This window comes from Indicator indicator, chromosome 21 (assembly GCF_027791375.1).
Source record: "Indicator indicator isolate 239-I01 chromosome 21, UM_Iind_1.1, whole genome shotgun sequence".
NCBI classification, from domain to species: domain Eukaryota; kingdom Metazoa; phylum Chordata; class Aves; order Piciformes; family Indicatoridae; genus Indicator; species Indicator indicator.
The window spans coordinates 13,083,616-13,107,807 of NC_072030.1; the positions used below are offsets into that span (position 1 = coordinate 13,083,616).

General features: G+C 47.2%; 1 protein-coding gene across 1 annotated transcript; it reads left to right on the plus strand.

Annotated features, from left to right (window-relative positions):
* The first annotated feature begins 5,893 nt into the window (after window positions 1-5,893).
* Window positions 5,894-23,909, plus strand: FADS2 (fatty acid desaturase 2). The gene is made up of 12 exons (XM_054390474.1): window positions 5,894-6,244; window positions 12,125-12,235; window positions 13,657-13,854; window positions 14,312-14,413; window positions 15,304-15,429; window positions 17,724-17,784; window positions 18,296-18,372; window positions 18,635-18,732; window positions 20,682-20,778; window positions 21,063-21,142; window positions 22,094-22,219; window positions 23,846-23,909. Exons 1-12 carry the CDS (start codon window positions 6,038-6,040, stop codon window positions 23,895-23,897), a joined length of 1,335 nt encoding a protein of 444 aa, XP_054246449.1. The 5' UTR covers window positions 5,894-6,037; the 3' UTR covers window positions 23,898-23,909.
* Window positions 23,910-24,192: the final 283 nt, after the last annotated feature.

Consider the following 24,192-nt stretch of genomic DNA (forward strand, 5'->3'; position numbering starts at 1 on the left):
TTCTCTCAGCCTTTCCTCATATGGCAGCTCTTCCAGTCCTCTACTCATTCTCATGGCCCTTCTCTGGACAATGCATGACACAGTGTGAAGATAACTGAACTGTCCACCTGTCCTGCTTTTTCCCCATTCCCAGCCCAGCAAGACATCCTTCACTTAGCTCATTACCTTACATGTTTCTACGTCACCCTGAAGAGCAAACATACCCCTTCTATATGGACCCCCTGCAAAAACTCTTCCACTTTGCACTTCTCTGGATGTCCTTTGCCATACTTTCTCTCCTAGTGTGTTTCTCACCCTTTCCCCCCTCCCATCTCATGACTACCAGATTAAACTCAGGGCTTTAATGTCCCTTACACAGGCTCTTTGTGCCATTAAAGCTACACCGTGCAACAAATGGAGCCTTTCACCTACTTGGCCACAGAGGAGAGTCTGTTCTTCTCTCGTTGCTGTGGCTGGTTTGTGCCCCAGGAGCAAATAAAACCTGGAACAAATGCTGCAGAGAGCTTGACAGCGTTAGGGGCTGTGCTGCAAGACCATGAGAGCGCTGGGGGTTCTGGACAGGCATCTTTCAATGGCTTCTCATTAAGGCATTACACAATTAGCTCTGTGAAACAGCCAGATGAGCAGCTCTGCCTGCTGACTTTGAGTCTGTGTCTATCTAATTGGTACAAGAGTCAGTTCCTACCTCCTTACCTGGTCATTGCTCAGCAGGGAGGACTTCCTCAGGCAAATTTCCTCAGCTGCCAAGAAAGCCAACAGCAGCCTGGACTGTATCAGGAACAATGTGACCAGGAGGATCAGAGCAGGGATTGTCCTCCTATAATCAGCACTGGTGAGGTCACACCTTGAGTACTGGGGGTTAATTAAAGAGGCTTCATCACAGGAAAGACATTGAGGGGCTGGAGTGGGTCCAGAGAAGAGCTACAAAGCTGTTGAAGGGTCTGGAGAAGAGGACTGGTGAGGAGGAGCTGAGGGAATCTGGAATTGTTCAGCTTGGAGAAAAGAAGGCTGAAGGGAGACCAGGGAAGTGGGAGTCAGGTGGGTGTTGATTTCTTCTCCCAAGGAATGAGTGATAGGATGATAAGAAATTACCTCAGGTTGCACCAGGGGAGGTTTAGGTTGGATATTAGAACAAACTTCCTCACTGAAAGAGTTCTCAAACACTGGAACAGGCTCCCCATAGAGGTGGTTGTATCCCCACAACTGAAGGGGTTTAAAAGCTTCAGAGACATGGTGCTCAGGCACATGGTTTAGTACCAGACTTGGTGGAGTTAGGTAATGGTTGGACCCAATGATCTTAAAGGTCTTTCCTAATCAAAGTGACTCTGTGACTCTCTGATTCTAAATATACCACTGCACCACCTCCTGAGCTGTTCATCCCTCAGGAAGCAGGACTTCCTCAGCCAAGTAAACCATTCAAGCCCAGAACTTGTAGCCAGTCCTGTGTAGATTGACCACTGCTTAACATCATCAGTTCTGAGGCATGGCCTGCCATAGACTGACCAATAAAGCTGCTTGTATGCAGAATAACCACCAGTTTCAACAACATTCCTTTTGTGGAGCAGTCACCAGATGGACTATGACCATCAGATAATGCTATGAGTTACCAATAATATCTATCTTTATCTCCAGAGGTCAAAAGAAACCATGGCTTTGACCCTAGTTGTGGACATAGTGGGCACAACCCTTCCATCAGGACACTGAAGAAGTGAAAATATAACATGACTTTGAAAGTTAATTTACTTTCAAGAAACCTCAAACCTGCCTTTTTACTTTCTCAAAGTAAAAGATCCTCAGTGGAGCTTGAAGAAATGCATCCAAAAGTAATAATTGTTTGGTAGATTTTCTTGTGTTGTCCCGTGGCTCTCTCTATCTTCCTATCTTCCTCAACTCTGCAATATTTTTCTACAAAGAATTGTAAAGTAATATAGTTTCTAAAAGACCTCTGCAGGGCTTCACTACAAGCTCCTGGCTCAAAGCAGAGCTATTCTCCCTCTCAGCCCAGTCACAGAATCTAAAGAACCAGTTCTTCAGTTACTAGTAATGGGAAAAACACAGGGATTCACCAATTTCCAGTGATACATTTGGGTTCTTCCATAAGCCAGACTGGATTAATTTTGCTTACAGGATGATTTGGCAGAGAATAGTGCACAAAGGAAGCTGAGACAGGCTTAGGTGCACAAATTTCCTTATTTTTTTAGCTCAGCCCACCATTTATGGCATACAGGGACCTCAAAGCTATTGTAGCAGGGGAAGACCAACCAAAAAAATAGCCCAACCCAAAACAAACAAATAAACAAGCAAAAACCTCAAAGAAATGAAACCAAAACAAAATTGTAAACAAACCAAGGAGAGAGAGGGGGGAAAAAAAGACAGAAGGAAAATCACCTTCCTGGTGGCTAGCCAGGAATGGAAGCAATGGGGTCTTCCAGGCAGCTGTCCTTTTCTCCAGTGGAGCAAGGAGTCCTTGGAGCAGGTTTCCAACAGTAATGATACAGTTTTCATCAAAACCACTGAAATTACTGGTTGCTTCTGATTTTAGCACTGCCTGGAGCACACTTGATGAGCTGCAGCAGTTGCATGCTCCATGCATGTGTAATATTCAAGTAATATTGATTGGGTATGTAAATTATTTATCTGCTGTATTATCCAGCAGGCTTGAAAATGATAAACTAAAAGCTACAAGGCAAAGGGGAAAAAAAACCCAAATCAAACCAGCCTAGGAAAGGATGATTCATTTATGCATCATAATCAATTTTTAGGAGCAACCACAGAGAGAAAAACACATCAGAATCAATCTGTGCAAATCCCTGAGGATAAGGACATGAGGATACCCCAAAACAAGCCCCAGGACAGCAGTCTCCAGGTGTGTGGTTCCAAGGGAAAGGCTACAGAAGGAACATCTTTAGCCTTACAAAGGTGAAAGTATCCAACATGCCATGAAGACATGTCTACAGGACTAAAATCCTGAAATTCAAAGACCTCAGCACAGAAAGTACCACGGGAAACTTCTCTCATGTTCTGGTAAACTCCTCCCACATCACAAGCTTCAGGTCCACCTTAATGTAATGTCCTGCTGACATTTATTATGATCCTTGTCTGAGGTCTGTGTGGAACCAAACTAAATAAAACTAGCAAGCCTTAGGAAAACATTCCTTTCATTGCTGACTCTGGTCACCCCACACCACAGGAAGAGGCTGCTCATAGGCTGTGTCCTTGTGCAACAGTAAGCTCAGACAGAAAGAGAGGAAACCTATAGCATGCCTTGGCACAAGGGCAGCACAGTGATACTCACTGGTGTAGAGGTGGTGTATGTTCCTCCACTCTGAGCTCCTCTTGTCTGTGTGGGGAGCATGGATGGACAAAAGGAGAGGGGCAAGAAATTTATAGATATTCACCATTCTCAGCTCCTACCAGCTAAAAGCAGCAGGCAAAACCCCTGTCTGTGCCTGCTCAAAGCTATGGCTGAGGCTGGAGAGAAGCACAACAGCACCAGGACTGTAGATGTGGTGCTGAGGAATATGGTTTAGTGGTGACCTGGCAGTGCTAAGTTAACAGTTGGACTCAATGGCCTTAAAGGTCTCTTGCAACCAAAATGATTCTGTAATTCTATAGTTCTAGGCCTGGAGGCACTTCTTGCTTTTACTGAAGGAGGTGGTCTCTAACCCTGCACATAAGCTCCTTCCTTCAGCAACAAGAAAGGATATGTGGCTAGAGAGCAAACCAGCCTTGTGAAGCAAAACCTTTGGTGGTTAACCACATGGATTACTTCTCCTGCTCTTCCAGACTAGGTCAGAACACAGTGTGATTGAAAGACCAGACAAATAAAGGGTAGTGTTGTTCCACTCCTACCTAATATCAGATGATGCAACAGAATGCTCTCAGGTTATGCAGTCTGTACCCTAAAAACATAGAATGGTTTTGGTTGGAAGGGACCTTAAAGATCATGTAATTCCAACCCCTTCCACTAGACCAGGTTGCTCAAGGTCCTGTCCAGCCTGGCCTTGAACACTTCCAGGGATGGGGCATCCTCAACTCCTCTGGGCAACCTGTTCCAGTGTCTTACCACCCTTGCTGTAAAGAATTTCTTCCTAATCTTCAGTCTAAATCTGCCCCCTTCCAGCCTAAATCCATTTCCTCTCATCTTATTACTAGAAGCCCTTGTAAAAAGCCCCTCCCCCAGCTTTTTCGTAGGTCCTCTTCAGGTACTGGAATGTCTGTGTTTGAAATCTGCTTGGACTCAACCAGAGTTTCTACAGAGAGGATGAATAAGCCTTCCACTTATAAATGCAAAACAATCACTAGAAAAGCTACCTATCACCAGGAAAGCTGAGGACCACAACTTCCTTGCCCTGGGGAGCTTCCAGACACCTTCAGCCATGAGACAGACAGCAGTGGTTTTGCTTTTACACCACAACAGCAAACCTTGCGTAACCTCCTGGCAGGGATTGTTTTATTATAAAGTGCCCCACGGCGAAGAAAAGATGGCACTGTCCCACCTCTTCAAAAAGCATTGCCTGAGGCTGGAAATCTCCAGCTGAGCCTGCTACCAGACACCTCTCCTCGTGCCAAAATGAAGCTGATAAGTCTGACAGCTGTTGAGTCGATAACTCAGCATGACAAAATAAAATCATAGAATAATTTGGGTTGGCAGGCACCTTGGAGGTCATCTATGCCTCACCCCTGCCATGGGATGGGGACATCTTCAACTACAACAGGTTGCTCAGAATCTCTTCAACCTGACCTGGAATGATTCCAGGGATGGGGTATGTCCCATCTCCCTGGACAACCTGGACCTTCATCTCACCACCTTCTTCTTCTATGCAGTCTAAATCTTCCTCTTTTCGTTTCAAACCATCACTCTTTGCCCTGTCCCAACAGACCCTGCTAAAAGTCCATCTCCATCTTTCTTGCTAGGGAATGTCCAGCTTTTAATCTCCAAGTCCTTCTCCTTTTTAATCTCAACACAGAACAAAACTGGGAAAAAGGAATTTTAAATAAGGGGGAAAAAAACTAGAAGGGGAAAAGGAGAAAAAGGAATAACAACAACAAAAATTAGTAAAGTGACAAAGCTGCTGATAAAAGGGGAGAATAAGGAATCAAAAAGGGGGGGGGAAGGAGCGGGGGAAAGGGGGGAGGAAGAAACGGGGGGGAAATGTTGTGGGAGTTTCTTTTTGTGGGTTGGGGGTTTTTTTGTTTGGTTGGTTTGGTTTTTTTTTTTTTTTTCAAAGCAGGAGGCAAAATCCTGAGGCAGAGAGGCCGAGCAGAGGCGAAAGGGGTGCCGGCACGTCCCGCCCCCGGCCCCGCGGCCTGGCTTTGGCCCGCTGCCGGCGGCCGGCTTCGAAAGATCGCTCGGGGCCAATGGCAGGGACCAGGAGGGCGGCGGCAGCGGCGGGATTGGCGCAGGAGCTCTGCTGATCCCGTTGGAAAGCACAGCGGGACAGAAGGGAGGAGGATGCTGGCGCGGGAGCGGGGGGGGGGAGATTCCAGGGCCGGGGAGGAGGACGCTGCGGGGAGGGAGAGATGATGCGGGGGAGAGGAGGGTGCTGGAGGGTGGAGGATGCTGGGCTGGGGGGGATGCTGGAGGAAGGAGGGAGATGCTGCGGGGGGAGGTGGATGCTGTGTGGGGGGAGATGGATGCTGAGAGAGGGAGGATTCGGAACACGGGAGGAGGATTCAGAGGCGGGAGGGGAGGGGGGAACGGGGCGGGGGGGAGGAGGAGGATGTTGGACGTGGGGGTGGAAGGGGCCGAGCTTCCCACAAACCAGGGCTATGTGCGAGCAGAAAGTGCACCAGTACGGGCAGAGCCAGGCTAGGGGGCACTTCCGAGCAAGCGACCGAGCGGCGAGAGACAAAGAGAAGGGAGGACATGAGCGGTGGCAAAGGGAGGAGAGCAGGGGATCAGCTGAGGTGAACCACGCAAGGAAAGCTCTTCCCCTCCGGCACTTCCCTAGGAAAGGCAAAGACAGGTTGCTCCCCCCAATCCCCTCCTCCTCCTCCCTGCTTTGGGCAAGAAGACAAAGAAGCAAGTGGCCCCATGGGGAAAGGGGGTGAGAAAGGAGCGGAGCCGGGGGAGCCGGAAGGTCAGCTCCGCTTCTACACCTGGGAGGAGATCCAGAAGCACAACCTGAGGACGGACAAGTGGCTGGTGATAGAACGAAAGGTTTATAATGTCACCAAGTGGGCAAACAGACACCCGGGGGGTCAACGAGTGATCAGCCACTGCGCCGGCGAAGATGCCACGGTAAGGACCCTCCGCCCAACCCCACACGGGCTTGGTCCCCCAGCTCTCACCAGCCACCTCTGACAGGTCATTTGCCTTCCTGGTGGTCACTGAGAAGTGAGCCAGCTGCCTGCCTTCTGTTCCCATCTCTCTAACACCTGCTATGAGCCCAGCTCAGCCGTTTCTGCTGCTTTCAGTAGGAGAAGGGTTGGTCCAAATTGATGCAGCTCCTTGGCCATCAAGTCCCTCGAGGCATTGCAATTCGCAGCATCTGGAGGATCGGTTGATTGCTTGGCTCTGCTTGAGTCCTGATGTTTTGTCTTTTGTCTCTTGTTTGTACTGTGCCTGGAGCTCGGAATCCATGAGCAAGGTGTCCAAAGTCTTCCCTTCTTCAGTGTGTGTAGCTTCTGACATGCAGTCACAGCAGCCAAGCACCAGAAAGGGTTAATGAGGGGCTAGACTGTGCTTTATAGTTGGTTGTGAGGAGCGTGAGCTTGAGGCTTTAACACAAGGAGTACTGTAGGCTGATATTTTTTTCCAGGAGAGAATTCTCTAGGGACTTTAGTTACAGGTTTCTACAGAAAAGAGAAAAAGAAAAGCGTTTGCTGCTGCTCCAGCACTTCAGAGCTGGGCTCAGCCAACTAGCTCTGGTGTCGCAGCAACCTAAAAAAAAAAAAAAAAGGCAACCAAAACGAAACCAAAATAACCTCAAAACCTTTTAAAAGTAACAAATTGCCCTGGAGATTGTTTGCAGCTTCTCCTTAAAGCCATCATCTTCAGCAGTTCATCCGGGGAGCACGTTCTCTCCACAGTTAACAAAATTGAACCTGCCTCAGAGCTTTCCCGAATATGTGCATGGGAAGCAGCAGGAGAGGCCAAGCTGTAAAGTTAACTGTTCACCTCCCACGGCTCTTAACACCTCAGCAAGGAGGGGCCTCTGTGTGTGGCAGAATTAATTGTCCACAATTACTAACCTTTGCTTTCCCATTCATCTTCATTTGCCTGTGGTCTGTGGTTATTTTCCATGCTTTGCCTTGAAGCCCTGAGATGCATTTTGGTTGTTGCTGCCTCCTTCCAGTAAATCTGAATGAACTGCTTTCTTCCTCAAAGAGGTGGGCCAGGTTTTGCTTTCTGCTGCTGAAACCAGAGGAATTTGACTCAGATGCTCAAGAATTTAACTCCAGTATCTCCACCAGAAACAAAAAAAGCATCTGTTACTCTGTGTGTCTCAAATCCTTACAAGGGAAACTGACACACACATTTGTGATTCTGCTACTGCTGGTCCACCTCCCCAGCATTTCATCCCACTATAGTCAGAGCACGTTCCATGAAGGCATGGTCTTGAGATGCTCTGAAATCATTCATCACTGCTCTGAGCACTAAACCAGAGCTGGTACCTGGTTTCCAGCTTCCTTGTGGTGAATAACACTTTGCTGCCAAAAAAATCTCTCATTCAAGGTGGGAAAGCCTTAGTCTTGACCTTGTCAAGGCTTAGCTAACAAGTTTCATTCTGTGTTGCAAGATAGCACAACTGGACGAGTTTAGGAGGAAGAGAAGGCAACGATAAAAACTCAGTCTAAGATATTGACACTGCTAGTTTCTACATGGCTTCCATCCTTCTCAGGTTCTCTTCAGCATCCTGTGCAGCTAGGACCTTCAATCCAGCAAACAAGACACCAAAGGAAACTCAGCTGTCCAGTTAGCCTGGATCAGTCCTCTGCAGGATCCTGTGCAACCACCTACCACTGACACACTGAACTCTGTATCTGTGCTGAGCCACTCTAAAGATACCCTGCTTGGTAATGTGTGAGTGTGAGCTAATTCATCTTGGGATGCTCACAAGCCAGGTAACTGAGAAGCTCCCATGGTGGTTGCTATGTCCAACCTGCTGAGCTCATGCCAGTCAGGTTAGGAGTGCCCAGGATAGCTTATACATGAATGTTCCATGTGGGTACTAACAATATTCCTTCATTTTAGACCACACTTTGACATGCTGAGACACTGTACTAGTGTGGGACCACCTGTTCTGGTATCACCTTGTGCACTTCAGAAAATGAAGGCAAGAGTATGCAAAGGCACCTTGCAGTTCCAGAGATGTTTGAGGGTGTGAAAAAAACCTCCTTGTTCTGACTGCACTAAGCACTCCAAATGCTCGTGCACAGTTCACACCTCAATAATACAAAACTGGAATAAGCTGGAACAATTCCCACTTGCCTGCTTCCTTTAAGACACTTCAGCTTGTTTGCCTAGTTGACCACAAAGCTGAGAGGTTAGGTGTAAATATCACATGGAACTTCCCAAAGACTAGTTTTATCTTTTGCTTTGTATCTCCTCTAGTACAGAGGAAGGCAATTCCAAACTCCAGATAGTAGCTTACATTTGGGAACTATTAGTAAAGGAGAGGTGTGAGAAAGAGCTGATAGAAAAGCCATCCTTCCATGGAATGGCTTAGGTTGGAAGGGACCTCAGAGATCTACTCCATCCTCCCCACCTTGGGCAGGGATGCCTCTCAACTAGACTTGGCTGCTCAAGGACTCATCCAGCCTGGCCTTGAACACTCCCAGGGAGAAGGCATCCACAACCTCCCTGGGCAGCCTATTTCACCACCTTCATACTGAAGAACTTCTTCCTAAGATCCAGTCTAAACCTACTCTCCCCTCAACTTAAAACCATTCCCTCTTGTCCTATTGCAGACACCCTTATGAAAAGTCCCTCTCCAGCCTTCCTGCAGGTTCTCTTCACGTATTGCAAGGCAGCTCTAAGGTCCCTCAAAGTCTTTTTTTCTCTAGGTTGAACAACCTCAGCTCCCTCAGCCTGTCCTCATAGCAGAGGTGTTCCAACCCTTGGGTCATCTTTGTGGCTTCCCTCAACAGCTCTGTGTCCTCCTTATGATGGAGTATTCAGTATTCAAGGTGAGGGTCTCAGAAGAGCAGAGTAAAGGGGCAGGATTCCCTCTCTTGACTTGCTGGCCACACTCCTTGCGATGCAGCCTAGGATATGATTTGCCTTCTGGGCTGCATGAGGTTTTCAACTCAAAATTGCATAACCTTGCAGCAGGGAGAGTCAACTGTTCACTGCCCCACTCATTCTGCTCTTCCTTCCTCTTCCACATCACCTGTAAATTGTACCAGGGAGGGGAACTATCAACCAGACCTGATGTTTCAGTGGCACATTTATGGGGTCCAAGAGCTGAAAATGCTACAATAACTGAAGCACTAGTAAAAAAGGCTCAGGGGTGGTCTGCTACCTTGAGTGAGTCAGTCCTTTAGTGCATCATCCCCTCCAGAGAAGGGAGAGCACAATATTTCTTAACCTCAGCTGGGCTGTGAGGACACCCAGAGAGGATGAAGTGTGCAGAAATTAAAGAATCATATAATCACTTTGGTTGGGAAAGACCTTGAAGATCATTGAGTCCAACCATTCTCTAACTCTACCAAGCCTGATGCTAAACCATGTCCCTCAGCACGACATCTCTGCACCTTTTAAACCCCTTCAGGGTTGGAGATTCCACCACCTCCCTGGGGTGTCTGTTCCAGGACTTGAGAACCCTTTCAGTGAAGAAGTTTCTTCTAATATTCAATTAAAGTCCTCAAAGTAGAGAAGGAAGCTGATGATGCAGGACAAGTTATTTCTTTGCATTGGAGAATCCAAAATGACTGCAGTACAAGGTTGTAGAAACAGCTTTGCTGATCCTGGAGCTTTACCTGCATCTTAGCACCAATAAAGTACCACCAGCAGGTAACCCAGTGCCATTTGGCCAGTGAGGCACTCCTCATGACTGGACCTGGACAAATTGACCCAAACATGCCCTTGTGGTAACAGGAATCACTGTGTCCCTGAAATTGGTTCCTGAAGGACATAGTTTGGGTCCTGACATGAGAGCTGAGACTACCTAGGAAATTCTCCTGCTCTAGAGAAGCATTGCCCCTCACTTTCATTTCTGGCATTTCACTTTGCCTCCCCCATGTAAATGACTTTCCCCACCCTGCTCCTTACTTTACCCTCCTTACATTTCTGGCATTTTATAGCTTTATCCATCTTTAAGTAATTCCACAGAGTTTATTTCCTCTCCTGCACCTGTAGCTAGCTCTTCTCTCCCCTCACCAGTGCCACATCTCTAGCTTCTCATATATCATTTCTTTAACTGCAAGTTAACTGGCTCAGATCAGCTGTCACTCTCCCTCCTTCTCTGCCTCCCACAGCAAAACACCTGTGGTCAGAGCATTATCCTGAAGCTCAATCTAAGGTCATGCAATCAGGTGACAGTTTCTATTGATTTTGGTGGACTTTAGGGCCAAGGTTGTTAGCTGGTATTTTTGACCACCAGAGATAGACTTTTGATGTAGGTCAGGTTCCAGAAGGGTCAGCTTGACACAGTCAGGGTAAAGAATAGTTGAGATATCATTCACTTATTCATCTTACAGAACAAAAAGCAGAAAGAAACACTCTCCAAAATCACAGAATGGTCAGGGTTGGAAGGGACCCCAAGGATCATCTAGTTCCAACGCCCTTGCCATGGGCAGGGACACCTCACACCAGATCAGGTTGCTCAGAGCCACATCCAGCCTGGCCTTAAAAACTTCCAGGGATGAGGCTTCCACCACCTCTCTGGGCAACCTGTTCCAGTGTCTAACCACCCTCATGGTGAAGAATTTCTTCCTAACATCCAATCTGAATCTACCCATTTCTATTTTTTTTCCATTCCCCCTAGTCCTATCACTCCCTGACACCCTAAAAAGTCCCTTCCCAGCTTTCTTGTAGCCCCCTTCAGATACTGGAAGGCCACAATAAGGTTTCCTTGGAGCCTTCACTTCTCCAGACTGAGTAGCCCCAACTCTTTCAGTCTGGAGACTGAAATGAAGAATCATCTCTTGTTCCTCAGCTGTATTAGTGCTGGGATCTACAGGTCTGGCCAGGACACTGAGTAGTACTTTTTTTATCTTCAGTCAGTCACCACAGCCACCTCCTCTCTTGAATTGCCTCCTGGCAGCAGATTTTCAAAGGGTATTTATATCCTAGTGGGGATTTGCACAAATTCCTCTCTGCCTACCTTCTGAGGGAATTAAAAGGATTTAGGTATTTAGTTGCTTAGAAAACATTTCTTGAGGTGCCTTTCACCATATGTCTAGATAGCACCCCAGATCTCACCACTTGCTTGCTGCTAAGTAAGCAAATTTGTCAGCCTCTCTTAGAAGTGCTGCACTGAACAGTGAGCACAGAGGTGGAAGTCAGTGTCTGTGAAAGAGAAGATGGAAGAGCTGGGTCCAGCTCTGGAGCCCTCAGCACAAGAAGGACATGAATCTGTTGGAGTGGGTCCAGAGGAGCCTGTAACAATGATCCAAAGGCTGGAACCCCTCTGCTGTGAGGCCATGCTGAGAAACTTGGGGTTGTTCAGCCTGGAGAAGAGAAGGCTCCAGGGAGACCTTCTGGTGACCTTTCAGTGCTTCAAGGGGACAATAAGAAAGCTAGGGACAGACTTTTGAGCAGGGCCTGTTGTGACAGGACAAGGGGTGATGGCTTAAGCCAAAAGGAGTTTTAGACTGGAGAGAAGGAAGAAATTTCTCACACTGAGGGTGGTGAGACACTAGCCCAGGTTTTCTGGAGAGGTGGGAGATGCCTCTTCCCTAGAACCATTGCAGGTCAGGGTGTCTGGGGCTCTGAGCAACCTGCTCCAGCTGGGGATGTCCCTGCTGACTGCAGGGGAGTTGGACTAGATGAGCTCTAAAGGTCCCTTCCAGCCCAAAGCATTCTATAATGATTCTAACTCAGTCTGGCACCCTTCTTCCACAGGAACACGAGGAAGATGACAGCAGAGAGGAACAGTGACACAGATGAGTAGGAGTAATAGGAAGCAACAGCTAGTTCCAGATTCTCACACAGTTATTTGTATTTCCTCTCCAGGATGCATTCCAAGCCTTCCATATCAATCCCACCTTGGTGAGAAAGTTTCTCAAGCCATTACTTATTGGAGAGCTTGCTCCAGGAGAACCTAGTCACGACCGAGATAAAAATGTGAGTATTTGTTTCTGACCTGGGGTTTTTGCTGGGTGTGTCCGACCATTTTTTTCCCCTCTTAGGATGTCCTCCAGGTCAGAGGCAGGCAGGTTATAAGGATCTCTTCACTACAGACAGCTCCAGAGAAGGGAGAATATCTGAACACTTCCATGCAGCAAGGTGCACATCCCACTATAGATCACAAATGTGTGTGGAAGGCAGATGGCACCTTCAGACTGGCTGCAGAAGCCTTTCCTTCAGAGCCACCAACAGCTGTGTCTGTGGTAATCATGTTCCATCTCCAGCAGCCCATTCAAGGTGCCCAGGCTGGATCTATCCCATAATGAATGGGAACTGAGATGCGGACTGGGAAATTTACCTTTACCTCTTTTGACTATTGTCCCTCTGGTGACCAAGCTCTAAAAACATGTCATCAATTGCCTGTTACAAAGGAAGGAGAGAAGTGGACAAAGAAGTCCAAGAAGACTTCCAAACAAGTTGCTCACCACCTGAACAAGACATGACTTTCTTTCACTGTAGCTCCCTTTGGCAGATTAACTCCCAGGGAGCCATCCCTCGGAGACTCAAAGTGGCTTCCCTTGCTGAGCACGGTACTAGCAAAGCTCTGGAGAGCAACCACGTTTGTGTCATGCCTGGCATGAGCAGTAGGCATCTCTGGGTGAGGTGAACCAGATCCCTCATTTCAGAGGCTAATCTTAAGAAGCAGCAACCCAGCAAGCAGTCAGCATCCTCAGGGCAGCTCTGTAGCCCTCCTAGACAGTTCATCCATTATTCAGGGACAGGGCACGGTGTGACTAACTCTTGCCACGAAACTCAATCCTCTGCCCTTGTTTGTGACTGGCCATGATTATGATATCTCTCTGTCTCACTCACAATAGAAGAGACATTAACCCAGGAATGCCTTTCATGAATGATTGCACAGTAGCTGACCCCCATATTAAACAGACAGGGAGTGCTCTGATATTGGGTGCTCATCATCAGAGCTCTGGAATTATGCATAAGTAGTAAGAACTGAGTTGTCTCTTTCTCCAGCTTCCTCTTTCATACCTGTGAAGCTCATTCAGATGAGAGCCATCAGCTGATGTGACTCAACAGAGCGAGGTAGTGCTGCTGATTCACAGCAGCAGGCTTGAGTTACCTTCCTAGCTCAAGGTTCAAAAGGTCAGGCTGTGGGCTCAGACCAGCCCAGATGTTTATTCATAGGGAAGAGCTATGAAGAGCCAGAGTACAGGGTGAATGTGGAGGCAGGTCTTCCCTTAGCCAAGCAAGGCAAGAAGCATCTATGACACTTGCTCTTCCTTCCTCAGACTCATCCAGACTTAGAATCATAGAATCCTTTGGGTTGGAAGGGACTTTTAAAGGTCATCTAGTCCAAAGCTGACAAGCTTCACCCTGTGTCTTGGATGTCTGTTTTGCAGTCCCAGCTGGTGGAGGATTTCCGGACCCTGAGGAAGACAGCAGAGGAGATGAACTTGTTCAGAGCAAGTCCTTTGTTCTTCTCTCTTTACTTGGGCCATATCATTGCAATGGAAGTTGTGGCTTGGTTAATGGTTTTGTACTTTGGTACTGGTTGGATCACAACTCTCATCCTCGCCTGCATCCTTACAACTGCCCAGGTGAGAAGTGGTAAGCACAGAGCACGCTGGCTACACAAATCACTCAGGAGAAGACTGTAGTGTGCCCTGAACTTTTCATGCTAGAGTAATTAATAGCACAAAACAATCACACCAGTGACAAATACTCATGACATACCTGGCACTGTGGTGCCTTCTAGCCACCCCTACCCCACTGCTGATCATGGCTCACAATTTTTTCTCACCTCTTTGACCTCCCACATGTTGGTGGACCTCATAGCAGCAGGTTTATGGTTGGACTTGAGGAACTAAAAGGTCTTTTCCAACCTAAATGATTCTATGTACCCCTCCAGAGAATGAAAACAAGAGATCTTCACCTTCTCACTTCAATTAATTCCCTCTCTTCTCACACTCACAACTTGTCTTCTATCTTCATTTCCTTTTGTATTTCACTCTGGTTTCAAACAACTTCCTAACCATTTGATTTCCTTCATCCCAGGCCCAAGCAGGGTGGCTGCAACACGATTTTGGACACCTCTCTGTCTTTAAGAAGTCTTCCTGGAACCACATCATCCACAAGTTTGTCATTGGACATTTGAAGGTAAAGGACATATGGACCCAGGGAACTGTGCATCTGCAGTCTCTTTGACTGTATTAAAGTAGAAAACTGCAGCTCTAAGCCTTTCCACAGAGAGCAGATGCACAGAGGAGAAGTTAGTGCCCATTGCACATGGAGCTGTTGTGCAGAAGCAATAAGAGACCATCATCATCCTAAGTTACAGATCACAGTAGTTCCCCAAGCTTCAGTGGAACTGCTGAGGACAAAGCTTACTGAATTGCATAAACCCCTGATTTAAGGTCCTCTCATATTTTCACAAGGTACAATATTTTCCCCATGTCCCATCCTGCTACAGCCCACCCATCCAAGATGCCTTCAGAACTTCTGTCCTGCGTAAGGTCCAACGCAGTCCAGGCACTTCATCATCCACCTGCAGTGGGAACTCATAGAGGGTGGGACACAGCTTTGCCCATCCTCCCAAACCCACTTTTGTCTTGCCTGGTTCCCTCACAGAGTGAAACCATTATGATCATCACTAAGGTAGCAAAAGGGTTTAGTGATGGACTCTGGAGTCTAATGTTAGGACTCAATGATCTTAAAGGTCTTTTCCAACCTAAATGATTCTATGACTCTGTGATTCAGCTACCAATAACAAGTTCACATGTGGGAAGACATGGTGACATGCAACTCATTCAATCTTTGTTCCCTGTTCTTTCAATATGGATAAACCTCAGCAAGGGCAAACAAATCCTCTGAAACCAGCAGTCTCATAGCAACTGAGAGCTTGGCCACTTACTGCTCATTGTGGTTTCCAAAGCAAGCGACATTTTGGCCATGACCTGACTGTAGTTTATATAAACAAATGAGCAATCCTACCAGTAGAGGAACAGTGATTTTCCAGGGATGAACACCTTGTGCTTGTATCTGCCCAGGGTGCCTCTGCAAACTGGTGGAACCATCGTCACTTCCAACACCACGTCAAGCCCAACGTGTTCAAGAAGGACCCAGATGTGAACATGCTGCATATTTTTGTCCTAGGAGATACCCAGCCTGTTGAGGTAAGGCAACATGGGTAAAACATAGAAAATAATTGTCCCAAAGGACTTCAGAGAGTGTTTGTGCCAAACCAGGAGTTGGCTAGTCTTGGTAGACATGATTCACACAGTCAAGACTTCCAGGAATGCTTAAAAAAAAAAAAAAATAGGAAAAATGGAAGTGCTTCATCCAGGGATTTCATCTGTTTGTCTCATCTGACAGGAGTTTGGCCAGCACACCCTCCCCAAACATCTGGCTGAAGAGCAAGACTGGCTGGATAATTCCCTATAGTGCATTTCCTATAGTGACCACAGGAGAAAGTGTTTTGGGATAGCTTGGGATGAAAGCATGAGGGTGTCAAAGCTTGGGTAAAGAAGGTGGAGTGGAAAGAAAGTTAGAAAGCTGCTAGAGACAACTTCATCCTGCTGGCTTGAAATATCAACATGAGGGGAAAAATATGGTGTTCCTCAGCACTTCAGGCAGAGTATTTCCAAACTGACCTCCCAGTTCCACAGAAAATATTCTTCCAGTATTAGTCAGTCCCGCTGTGCCCTAGACAAGCTGTACAAGGTCCTCTCCACTGATGATCTCTGGAGGTCCCTTCCAACCTCTAATGTGTCCCTGCCCATGGCAGTGGGGTTGGAACTAGATGATCTTTAAGGTCCCTTCCAATCTAAACCATTCATTCTAATTCATTCTTTGCCATCATGTTGAGGGGTTATTTCTTGCATAAGCCAACATTTCTGACATTAGCTACCTACTGATGTGCTGCACATGAAATCCCAGGCTGGGGTAAGGGATTTTAATCCAATCTGTCCCTCTAGAGCCAAAATCTTTACAATTTACTGCATAAAAACCTAACCAAAGGACTTAAACTGTGCTCCATCCTTGGTCTTTTTGACAATGGAACAAGGATTGCTAATTTTAAAAGCAAAAAAAACCCCAAAGAAACCAAAGAAAAAAAACATCTGCAACAAGTACAACAGAGGGGAACATGACATGACATAAAAAAGTTAATGGTTTCTCAGCCAGCTTTTGGCCTACTGATAAAGTAACTCCAGATACATGATGAGGATGTGCAGATTGGTATCTAGGCATGCACAGAAGAATGTTTTGCACACAGAATTCTCCAGAGGGCTCCTGCATATGACTGCAATGAAAACCACCCCCTAGGGTATAAAAAAGGCCATTATCTAGAAGATGTAACTTAGTGTCATGCTTTTAAACTGGAAGCTCTTGTGCCTGATAACTGGGTTTAAAACCAAGCTGTGGTTCTGCCACATAAAGGGAAAACTAAGAATGTAGACCCTTCTGGCAATAAGGAGAGTTGGATCTCCCTCTTACAAAGTATCTGAAATATTAGACCAGCATCAGCCCACCCCAACACTCCTTCACACTTGGACAGAATCCTAAAGCACACAACCCTTCAGAGCTCAGACCTGAAAGATCTGGCTGATTTATTGGTGCTTGCAGGACTTACCTTCATCAGGGAGTTGAGAGGTTGGAAGCAAAAATGCACGTTCACAGCAATCCATGTTTTCCATGGAGAATCTTCTGCTCCTGGAGTTCAGGAAAAGCACTTCTGTATAGCTCTAGATATTTCAGTAGAGAGATGAGGTTGGGAGATCAGGTGCTTTTGGCTCCTTCTCTTCACTGAGAAGAAACAGGCACCTGCAAAAATGCAACAACTCAAGCTCTGAAACTATGGTTGGAAAAAACTTCTCTGCATCTGCTCTCTGTAGGAAGACCATAGACATTAGCAAGAAGGTCTTTACTATGAGGGTGGTGGAACACTGGAACAGGTTGCCCAAGGAGGTGGTGGAGGCCTCATCCCTGGAGACACTCAAGGTCAAGCTTGATGGGGCTCTGAGCAACCTGATCTAGTTGGGGGTGTCTGTGCTTACTGAGGAGGGGTTGGACTAGACTTCTAGAGGTGGCTTCCAACCCAGTGCATTGTATGACTCTGTAGTAATACAGGATCAGGGTAGGATAGCACATTCATATGGGTAGTGATGGAGATAACAGCAGCTCTTAGCACAGCCATGGGCATGGAAGAAGGAGAAGAAATGCATTTAAATGCCATCAGGCTCTCAAGTAAATAGAAATTCTCTCACTGTCAAGCCAGAAGACTACGAAAGGAATTTACACCTGGCACAATTGGAGTTAAGATCTTTAACCATACCAAAACACTTTTTACCTGGTGGTGGGAATTTGGTCAAAACTCTCCAGTCAATAAACAATGAAGTACTGTAGAGAATCTTCTCTTGCACCTGAGTGTCATAATCCAAGCCTGAGCTTTCCCCTCTGTGTTCTGCAGTATGGCAAGAAGAAGTTGAAGTATCTGCCTTACAACCACCAGCATGAGTACTTCTTCCTCAGTGAGTATCTGTCCTGCATTCTCTTTTTTTCTCCCTGAATGCCAGTTGACCTTCCCAACCCCTGCTATGTTAACTCCTTAAGTCTCAACTCATCCTACCCCAACTCAGGACCTTGTGCAGGTCCCCAAATCAGTTCAGGATATTCTTCAGTGATATCCAAGCATCTTGAACATTGCCAGCATGGTCATGCAAAGCAAAGCAAAGCAAAGCAAACAAGGCAATGGGGGGGATGACCTCTCTGTGAGAGGATCCATGGGGGAAAAAAAAATGCATGTTGTCAGTCAATGCTCTTTGATAAGCCAAGACCAATGGGCCTTGATAAATCATCTTGGTAAGTCAAGATGAGCAGAGCCTCCTTTCTTCACAGAAAGGCAACCAGCTCCCATCAACAGCACCTCACCCTTCTCACCAAGGCAGACTTTCCCTAGAACCAGTTCTAAATCACTGGCTCACTCATGCCACACACCTCTCCACCCCTCTGATGGCCAAAACATCTCCCTTTGCTTTGCAGTCTTCCCACCTCTGCTCATCCCTGTGTATTTCCAAATCCAAATCATCTCGACCATGATCAAGCGCAGGTTCTGGGCGGTGAGTGAAACCTTCCCTCCATCTCCATGGGGCCTGGCTGGAAGTCACCCTTGAGTAGGGAGGGAGACCAGGGAGCAGGGATTGGAGGGAGACCAGTGGGCAGAGATCACCTGTTGCTGTATTAATTACCCAGCATCCCAACCAGCAGCAGCAAGGACATATTACCTGAGATAGGCAAAATGATGCCTAATGTCTTGTCTCAGGAAAATGATGCCTAATGTCTCAGGCAAAGTGATGCCTAATGTCTTGTCTCTTCCCCTAGGACCTAGCCTGGGCCATCAGCTACTACATTCGCTACTTCATCACATACATCCCATTCTATGGCGTTCTGGGATCCCTGTTTCTCCTCACTTTTGTCAGGTAGGAGACAAAGGGCATCCCCCACTGCTCTCCCTTCCCTCCAGTGCCAGATGAACCAAGTCTCAGCTCTGCTGGGCCCTTCCCTCTTTAGGTTCTCTGCAGTCCCTGACCTCACTGTGTGTTATCCTGGCTATTCTCACTGCTTCACTTCTCTCTTATCATCTCCCAGTTCTACCTCCCCATAGCAGAGTAGGTTCTAGTGCTCAACATCTTCCCCTGCCTGCACCTTCCCCTGTCCTCTGATGGGTCAGCCAGGATTCTCCACTCTTTCCTCATTCCCTTTTCTCACACTCTGCCCAATCCCAACACATTTATGCATTTTTTTTCCCACTTGGGGCAAGGCTGGACCCTTCCAGAGTGCTTCCCAGCTTACTGGGAAGGTAATTCATGAACCCTCCTGAGCACTGTACTAGCTTTGCTCACCACTTCTCCCAGTGTGGAAGATGCATGACCTGTATGCTGGCTGGTGCCAAAGGGCAGTCCCACAATCAGCATTACACAGAATCCCAGCATGGCAGGGGTTGGAAGGTACCTCTGGAGATCATCCAAGTCCAACCCCTCTGCTAAAGCAGGGCACCCACAGCAGCTTGCCCAGAGGGGGTTTGGAATCTCTGCAGAGAAGGAGACTCCACAACCTCTCTGAGCAGCCTGCTCCAGGGCTCCAGCACTCTCAAAGTAGTTTAGTTTTAAGCATATATTCTGTCACAGTGGAAAAAAAACATTTTTTAAAAGAAAAATTAGGGTTGGGGTTTGGTTTCTTTTTTTGTTTCTTTTTGGTTTTTTTTTTGAGGAAGAGTAAAAACAAGAGATGTAAAAAAAAAAAAAAAAGTTTTTTCCTCCACAAAATTTAGTGTCACTGCTCATGACCTCAGTTTTCATGGTTTCAAAACACCTCAGACCTAAAGAAAAGAGGAGATGCAAAGCTTTGTGTAAGTGTCTTGCCAACGTTTCTGGTCTGAAATCAAGCTGGAAAAAAAAAAAAAAAAACAACCCACCCTTTATTTCCCAAACTTCTGTACTTTGATTAAGCAACAAAGGCAAAACTGCACATTCAGATCATCTGCTCTTTCAGAAAAAAAAAGAAAAAAAAAAAAAAAAAGCTTGAAGACTAGAACAAGGATGCTTCTGGACAGCTACCTCCTCAAGAGACATCTAAGTCTCTCCATGGAGATCATCTTTATTGATCCAAAGCAGCATGAGAGGTCAAACCACTTCTGAGGAAGAGGTCTAGCTCAGTAGGATGTCCTGTTCATAATTGCATTAGTCCCAGTGGTGCAACCTCTTTACAGGTTACAGGAAAGAGAAATTTATCCCAGGATCACATCTCTCTGGTCTCCAGAGAGTACCTCAGAGCAATGCTTTCCTCACAGGCTGCTACCAGGATGATTGAGGGAGTGGAGCACTGCCCTGGGAGGAGAGGCTGAGAGCCCTGGGGCTGTTCAGTCTGGAGAAGAGAAGACTGAGAGGGGATCTGATCAATGTCTATCAATAGCTGAGGGCTGGGGGTCAGGAGGCAGGGGACAGGCTCTGCTCACTTGCACCCTGTGCTAGGACAAGGGGCAATGGAGAGAAACTCCAGCACAGGAGGTGCCACCTCCACATGAGGAGGAACTTCTTCAGTGTGAGGGTCACAGAGCACTGGAACAGGCTGCCCAGAGAGGTTGTGGAGTCTCCTCGGGGATTTTCAGCCCCATCTGGATGTGTTCCTGTGTGACCTGTGCTGCATTCTATGGTCCTGCTCTGGCAGGGGGGTTGGACTGGATGATCTTCAGAGGTCCCTTCCAACCCCTAACATCCTGGGATCCCAGCAGCTGCACCCAGTTGCAGCTGCTCCCAACAGCATCTCCAGCTGCTCAGTCCCACCCTACTGACCCAGTAGGGTCAATCTCCAATATCAATCCCAGTCTCCAATATCAATTGTCATCTTCTCTGCCTGTTTGTTTTTGAAGGTTTCTGGAGAGTCACTGGTTTGTGTGGGTCACCCAGATGAATCACATCCCAATGGAAATTGACAGTGAGAAGCACAGAGACTGGCTTAGCTCACAGGTAACTGGGAGAGGAAAGGATACCCCTGATTCACCCCAAAATGGGTTTAGAAATCTACTCAGAAAAACATTTTCTCCAGGTACTAGTGCATGGTTCATGTTCTGTCATGAAGATGTTCTCCCCAGAGCCAGCAATGCTGAATCAAGACATTGAAGTCAAAACCTCTGTAATCATTTTGACAGCTCAGTAGTGTAGGAGGACACATCTCTGCCCCTGCCCCAGGCCAGAGGAGCTTCATTCTGCTGTTGGGGTGATCCTTCACAGCTGCTTTCTTGCCCTCACAGATGGCAGCCACCTGCAATGTGGAGCAGTCCTTCTTCAACGACTGGTTCACTGGCCACCTGAATTTTCAGATCGAGCACCAGTGAGTATGGACCCAGAACTGTTTGGCTGTTACCAGCTGCTCACTGCACTGCACTTGAGGGGAAGGGAAGTCTGCCAAGGGTGCACATGGGGGATGGGGAAAGATCTTTGGAGCACTACTGTATGCCAAAGAGTCACAGACTGCTGGGGGGTCATACTCAGCTTCTACTACAGGCATCTTTCTCTCTCACAACTGTGTTTTGGGGTTCACTTAGGAGTTGCTGGTACATATCTACCAGTTACAACAGCTGTGGACTCATCTCCTAAGCTAACTACTTGAACTTGAGCATCCACTTCAGAAATCTCCTCTCCCCTGAAGCACTTCAGTGCTGCATAGGCTGTGACAGTTGTGTGGGACTGTGGACACTGCTGGGTACCAGGTTTTGGAGCCACAGCCTGTTGCCAGTGACAACACAAAATGTAGAAGAGATGGCTTTTAGGGTAGAGATGTCTGGTTTAGAAGTCCACTTTGGAGATCTCCATTGAATAGTTCAGGGCAAGGTGATCCCAAATGCTCCTTCACCTTCTTCTCTGTTCCATGAGAGGTGGGAAAGGGAGGCACTAGGACTTCACTTTGGAAGAAGCAATTATTATTGCCCAGAGGAAATGGGCATCCATCTCACCAGACTGCAGCTGGCTCCTCACTCCTCCTTCCCTTCCATTGCACACTTGTGGTGTCCTCTCTTGCACAAACTGCCTTTCGTTGGCTTGCTTGGACACAGCTTTGCTTTGAGGCATGGCAGAATGGCCAAAGAATCAAAGCATTTGGTTTCCACAAGCCTCCTTGAAACAGAGGGCTGTAAAGCATGGCTGTCTCTCTGTGCTGCTTCTGTCTGCTTGTACAGCTTGAGGAGAAGGCATCAATAATGAGCCCCTGTGAGGAGGCAGAGAGATGCCCATCCCTTGGGGTTGGTCTCTTGAGCTTTCTCAGCTTTGTTTTTTACCATTCCAGCCTCTTTCCAACGATGCCACGGCACAATTTCTGGAAGGTGAAACCTTTGGTGAAGTCTTTATGTGCCAAGTATGGAGTCCAATATGAAGAGAAGCCTCTTGGAAAAGCCTTCATAGACATTGTTGGGTAAGGTCCTTCAAGTACCATCTGCAGCTTGCAACACATTGTTCCATGGACATCCTGTGTTTTCTGGAACAGAGAATTCAGGGCACTGTAGACCCTCCAGACATACCCAGTGATATGTCTGGAGTCTCTAGGTTAATAATCTTCAGATGGCAGAGGCCAAAGAACACCTGCAGCAATGCTGACCCACAGCAGAAATGGCACAAGGTCCCTGGCTTAGTGGACTTTGTGACAGCAGCTGGGAAGCTGCTTCCCTGCATCCTGGGGGAAGAAACAACTGTCCCCCAGAGCAGCTTCTGCTGTCAAAGTACTGAATGCTTGGCCTCCAGATGAGTACTAACCTCACCTAGCAGGGACTGCCTCTGCACACACTGCTCTGACAGCTGATGGCTCTTGCTTTCAGGAGCTGGCAGCACATCTCCAGGCTGTAAACTGAGCTCAATCAAAGGGGAATGACTCAAGTTACAGCCCGTGCTGGTTCCCATTTGAGACCTGCCAGCAGCAAAGGGCTGTTCCCTATAGGCATAGTTGAAGCCTGGTCTAATAGTCCTTGTCAGGCAGGCTCTGGGTTAGTGTTTCCTCCTCAGTTGCTCCAAGGGGAATTATTCATGACAGTGAACATGAGAAAGTGTTCTGCAGGCTAAGGATCTCCACACTCAAACCATTCTAAGCCAACTTAAATTAAAGCAGATTGGCTCCAACATGCAGAAGGGCTAAAAAAATATTTCAAACCTTCCTTTGGTCCTCTTCTACAGCTAGCAACACTGAGACCTAGAAGGGTGATGCCCAGCAGCCCACCATACAGAGCACACCTCCCTACATGTCTTCTCAGAAACCACCCCAGCAATGACTTGCCCTCTCAATAGAAGGATCTGCCAGAAACCACACAAAACTGAATTTCCTGACTGCATTCTGTTTATCAGAGGACTTTTCATCCCAAACCACCTCAGATCTGCCCCATAATATTTGCAGAGCTAATGCAGATGTGCAATTCTCCAGGAGAATTCCTGGGGTGGAGGTGGGGAAAAATCTTTCAGAGGTTTAATGCGGTGAGCCAGGCAGCTCTGTTCTGCTGTTTATTCACAGACTCATAGAATGGTTTGGGTGGGAAGGGACCTTAAATATCCTCTAGTTCCAACCCCCCCTGTCACAGGCAGGGACACTTTCCACTAGACCAGGTTGCTGAAGGCCTTGTCCAACCTAGACTTGAGGGCCAGAGGGACTACAGATAATGTGGTGGGCATCAGATGAAGTTCTTGCTCACTGGAATCTCAAAGTGGTCCCTTTGGGGGGGTCAAAAGAACAAAACAGGTAGCTCCTTTTGCTGCTCCTCTTGCTACACTGGGGAAAGACATTTACTGCATTTGCTGTTGGTAGACTCCTCATCCCTGGTACCATTCCAGGTCAGGTTGTTTGAGGCTCTGAGCAACCTGATCTAGTTGCAGATGTCCCTGCTCTCTGAGGGGAGGGGGTTGGACTAGATGAGCTTTAAAGGTCCCTTCCAACCTGAAGCATTCTATGTCCTGAGGATTCTTATTGAAACTGAGGAACAGGATTAAAAAAAAAAAAAAAAAAAAAAAAAGTAAGATTCATGTGGCAACCAAACTTCTTTTTGGTTTTGTTCCACAGGTCCCTAAAGAAATCTGGACATCTATGGCTGGATGCTTACCTCCATAAGTGAACATGAATCTTAATGGGGAGGTGTGAGTGATTGGGAGGGATGGGGAGGGGTGTGGGGGGGAATCACACACGTGGCTTTTACTCTCAGATTTCAGCCTACATCTACATGCACAGTTGGAAGGGAGTTTCCTATCTTATCAGCTGCTGCTGGGGATGGGGAGGAGGTGCTCAGGTGACCTCTTTAATCCAGACAGATTTAAAATGTGCTTCAGAGGATGACAAGTGAGGCCAGTATTGCACAAAAGAGGAGGTCAGGAGAGGGTGGAGAGAAGGAGTGTTTTAAAAAGGGGCATTAA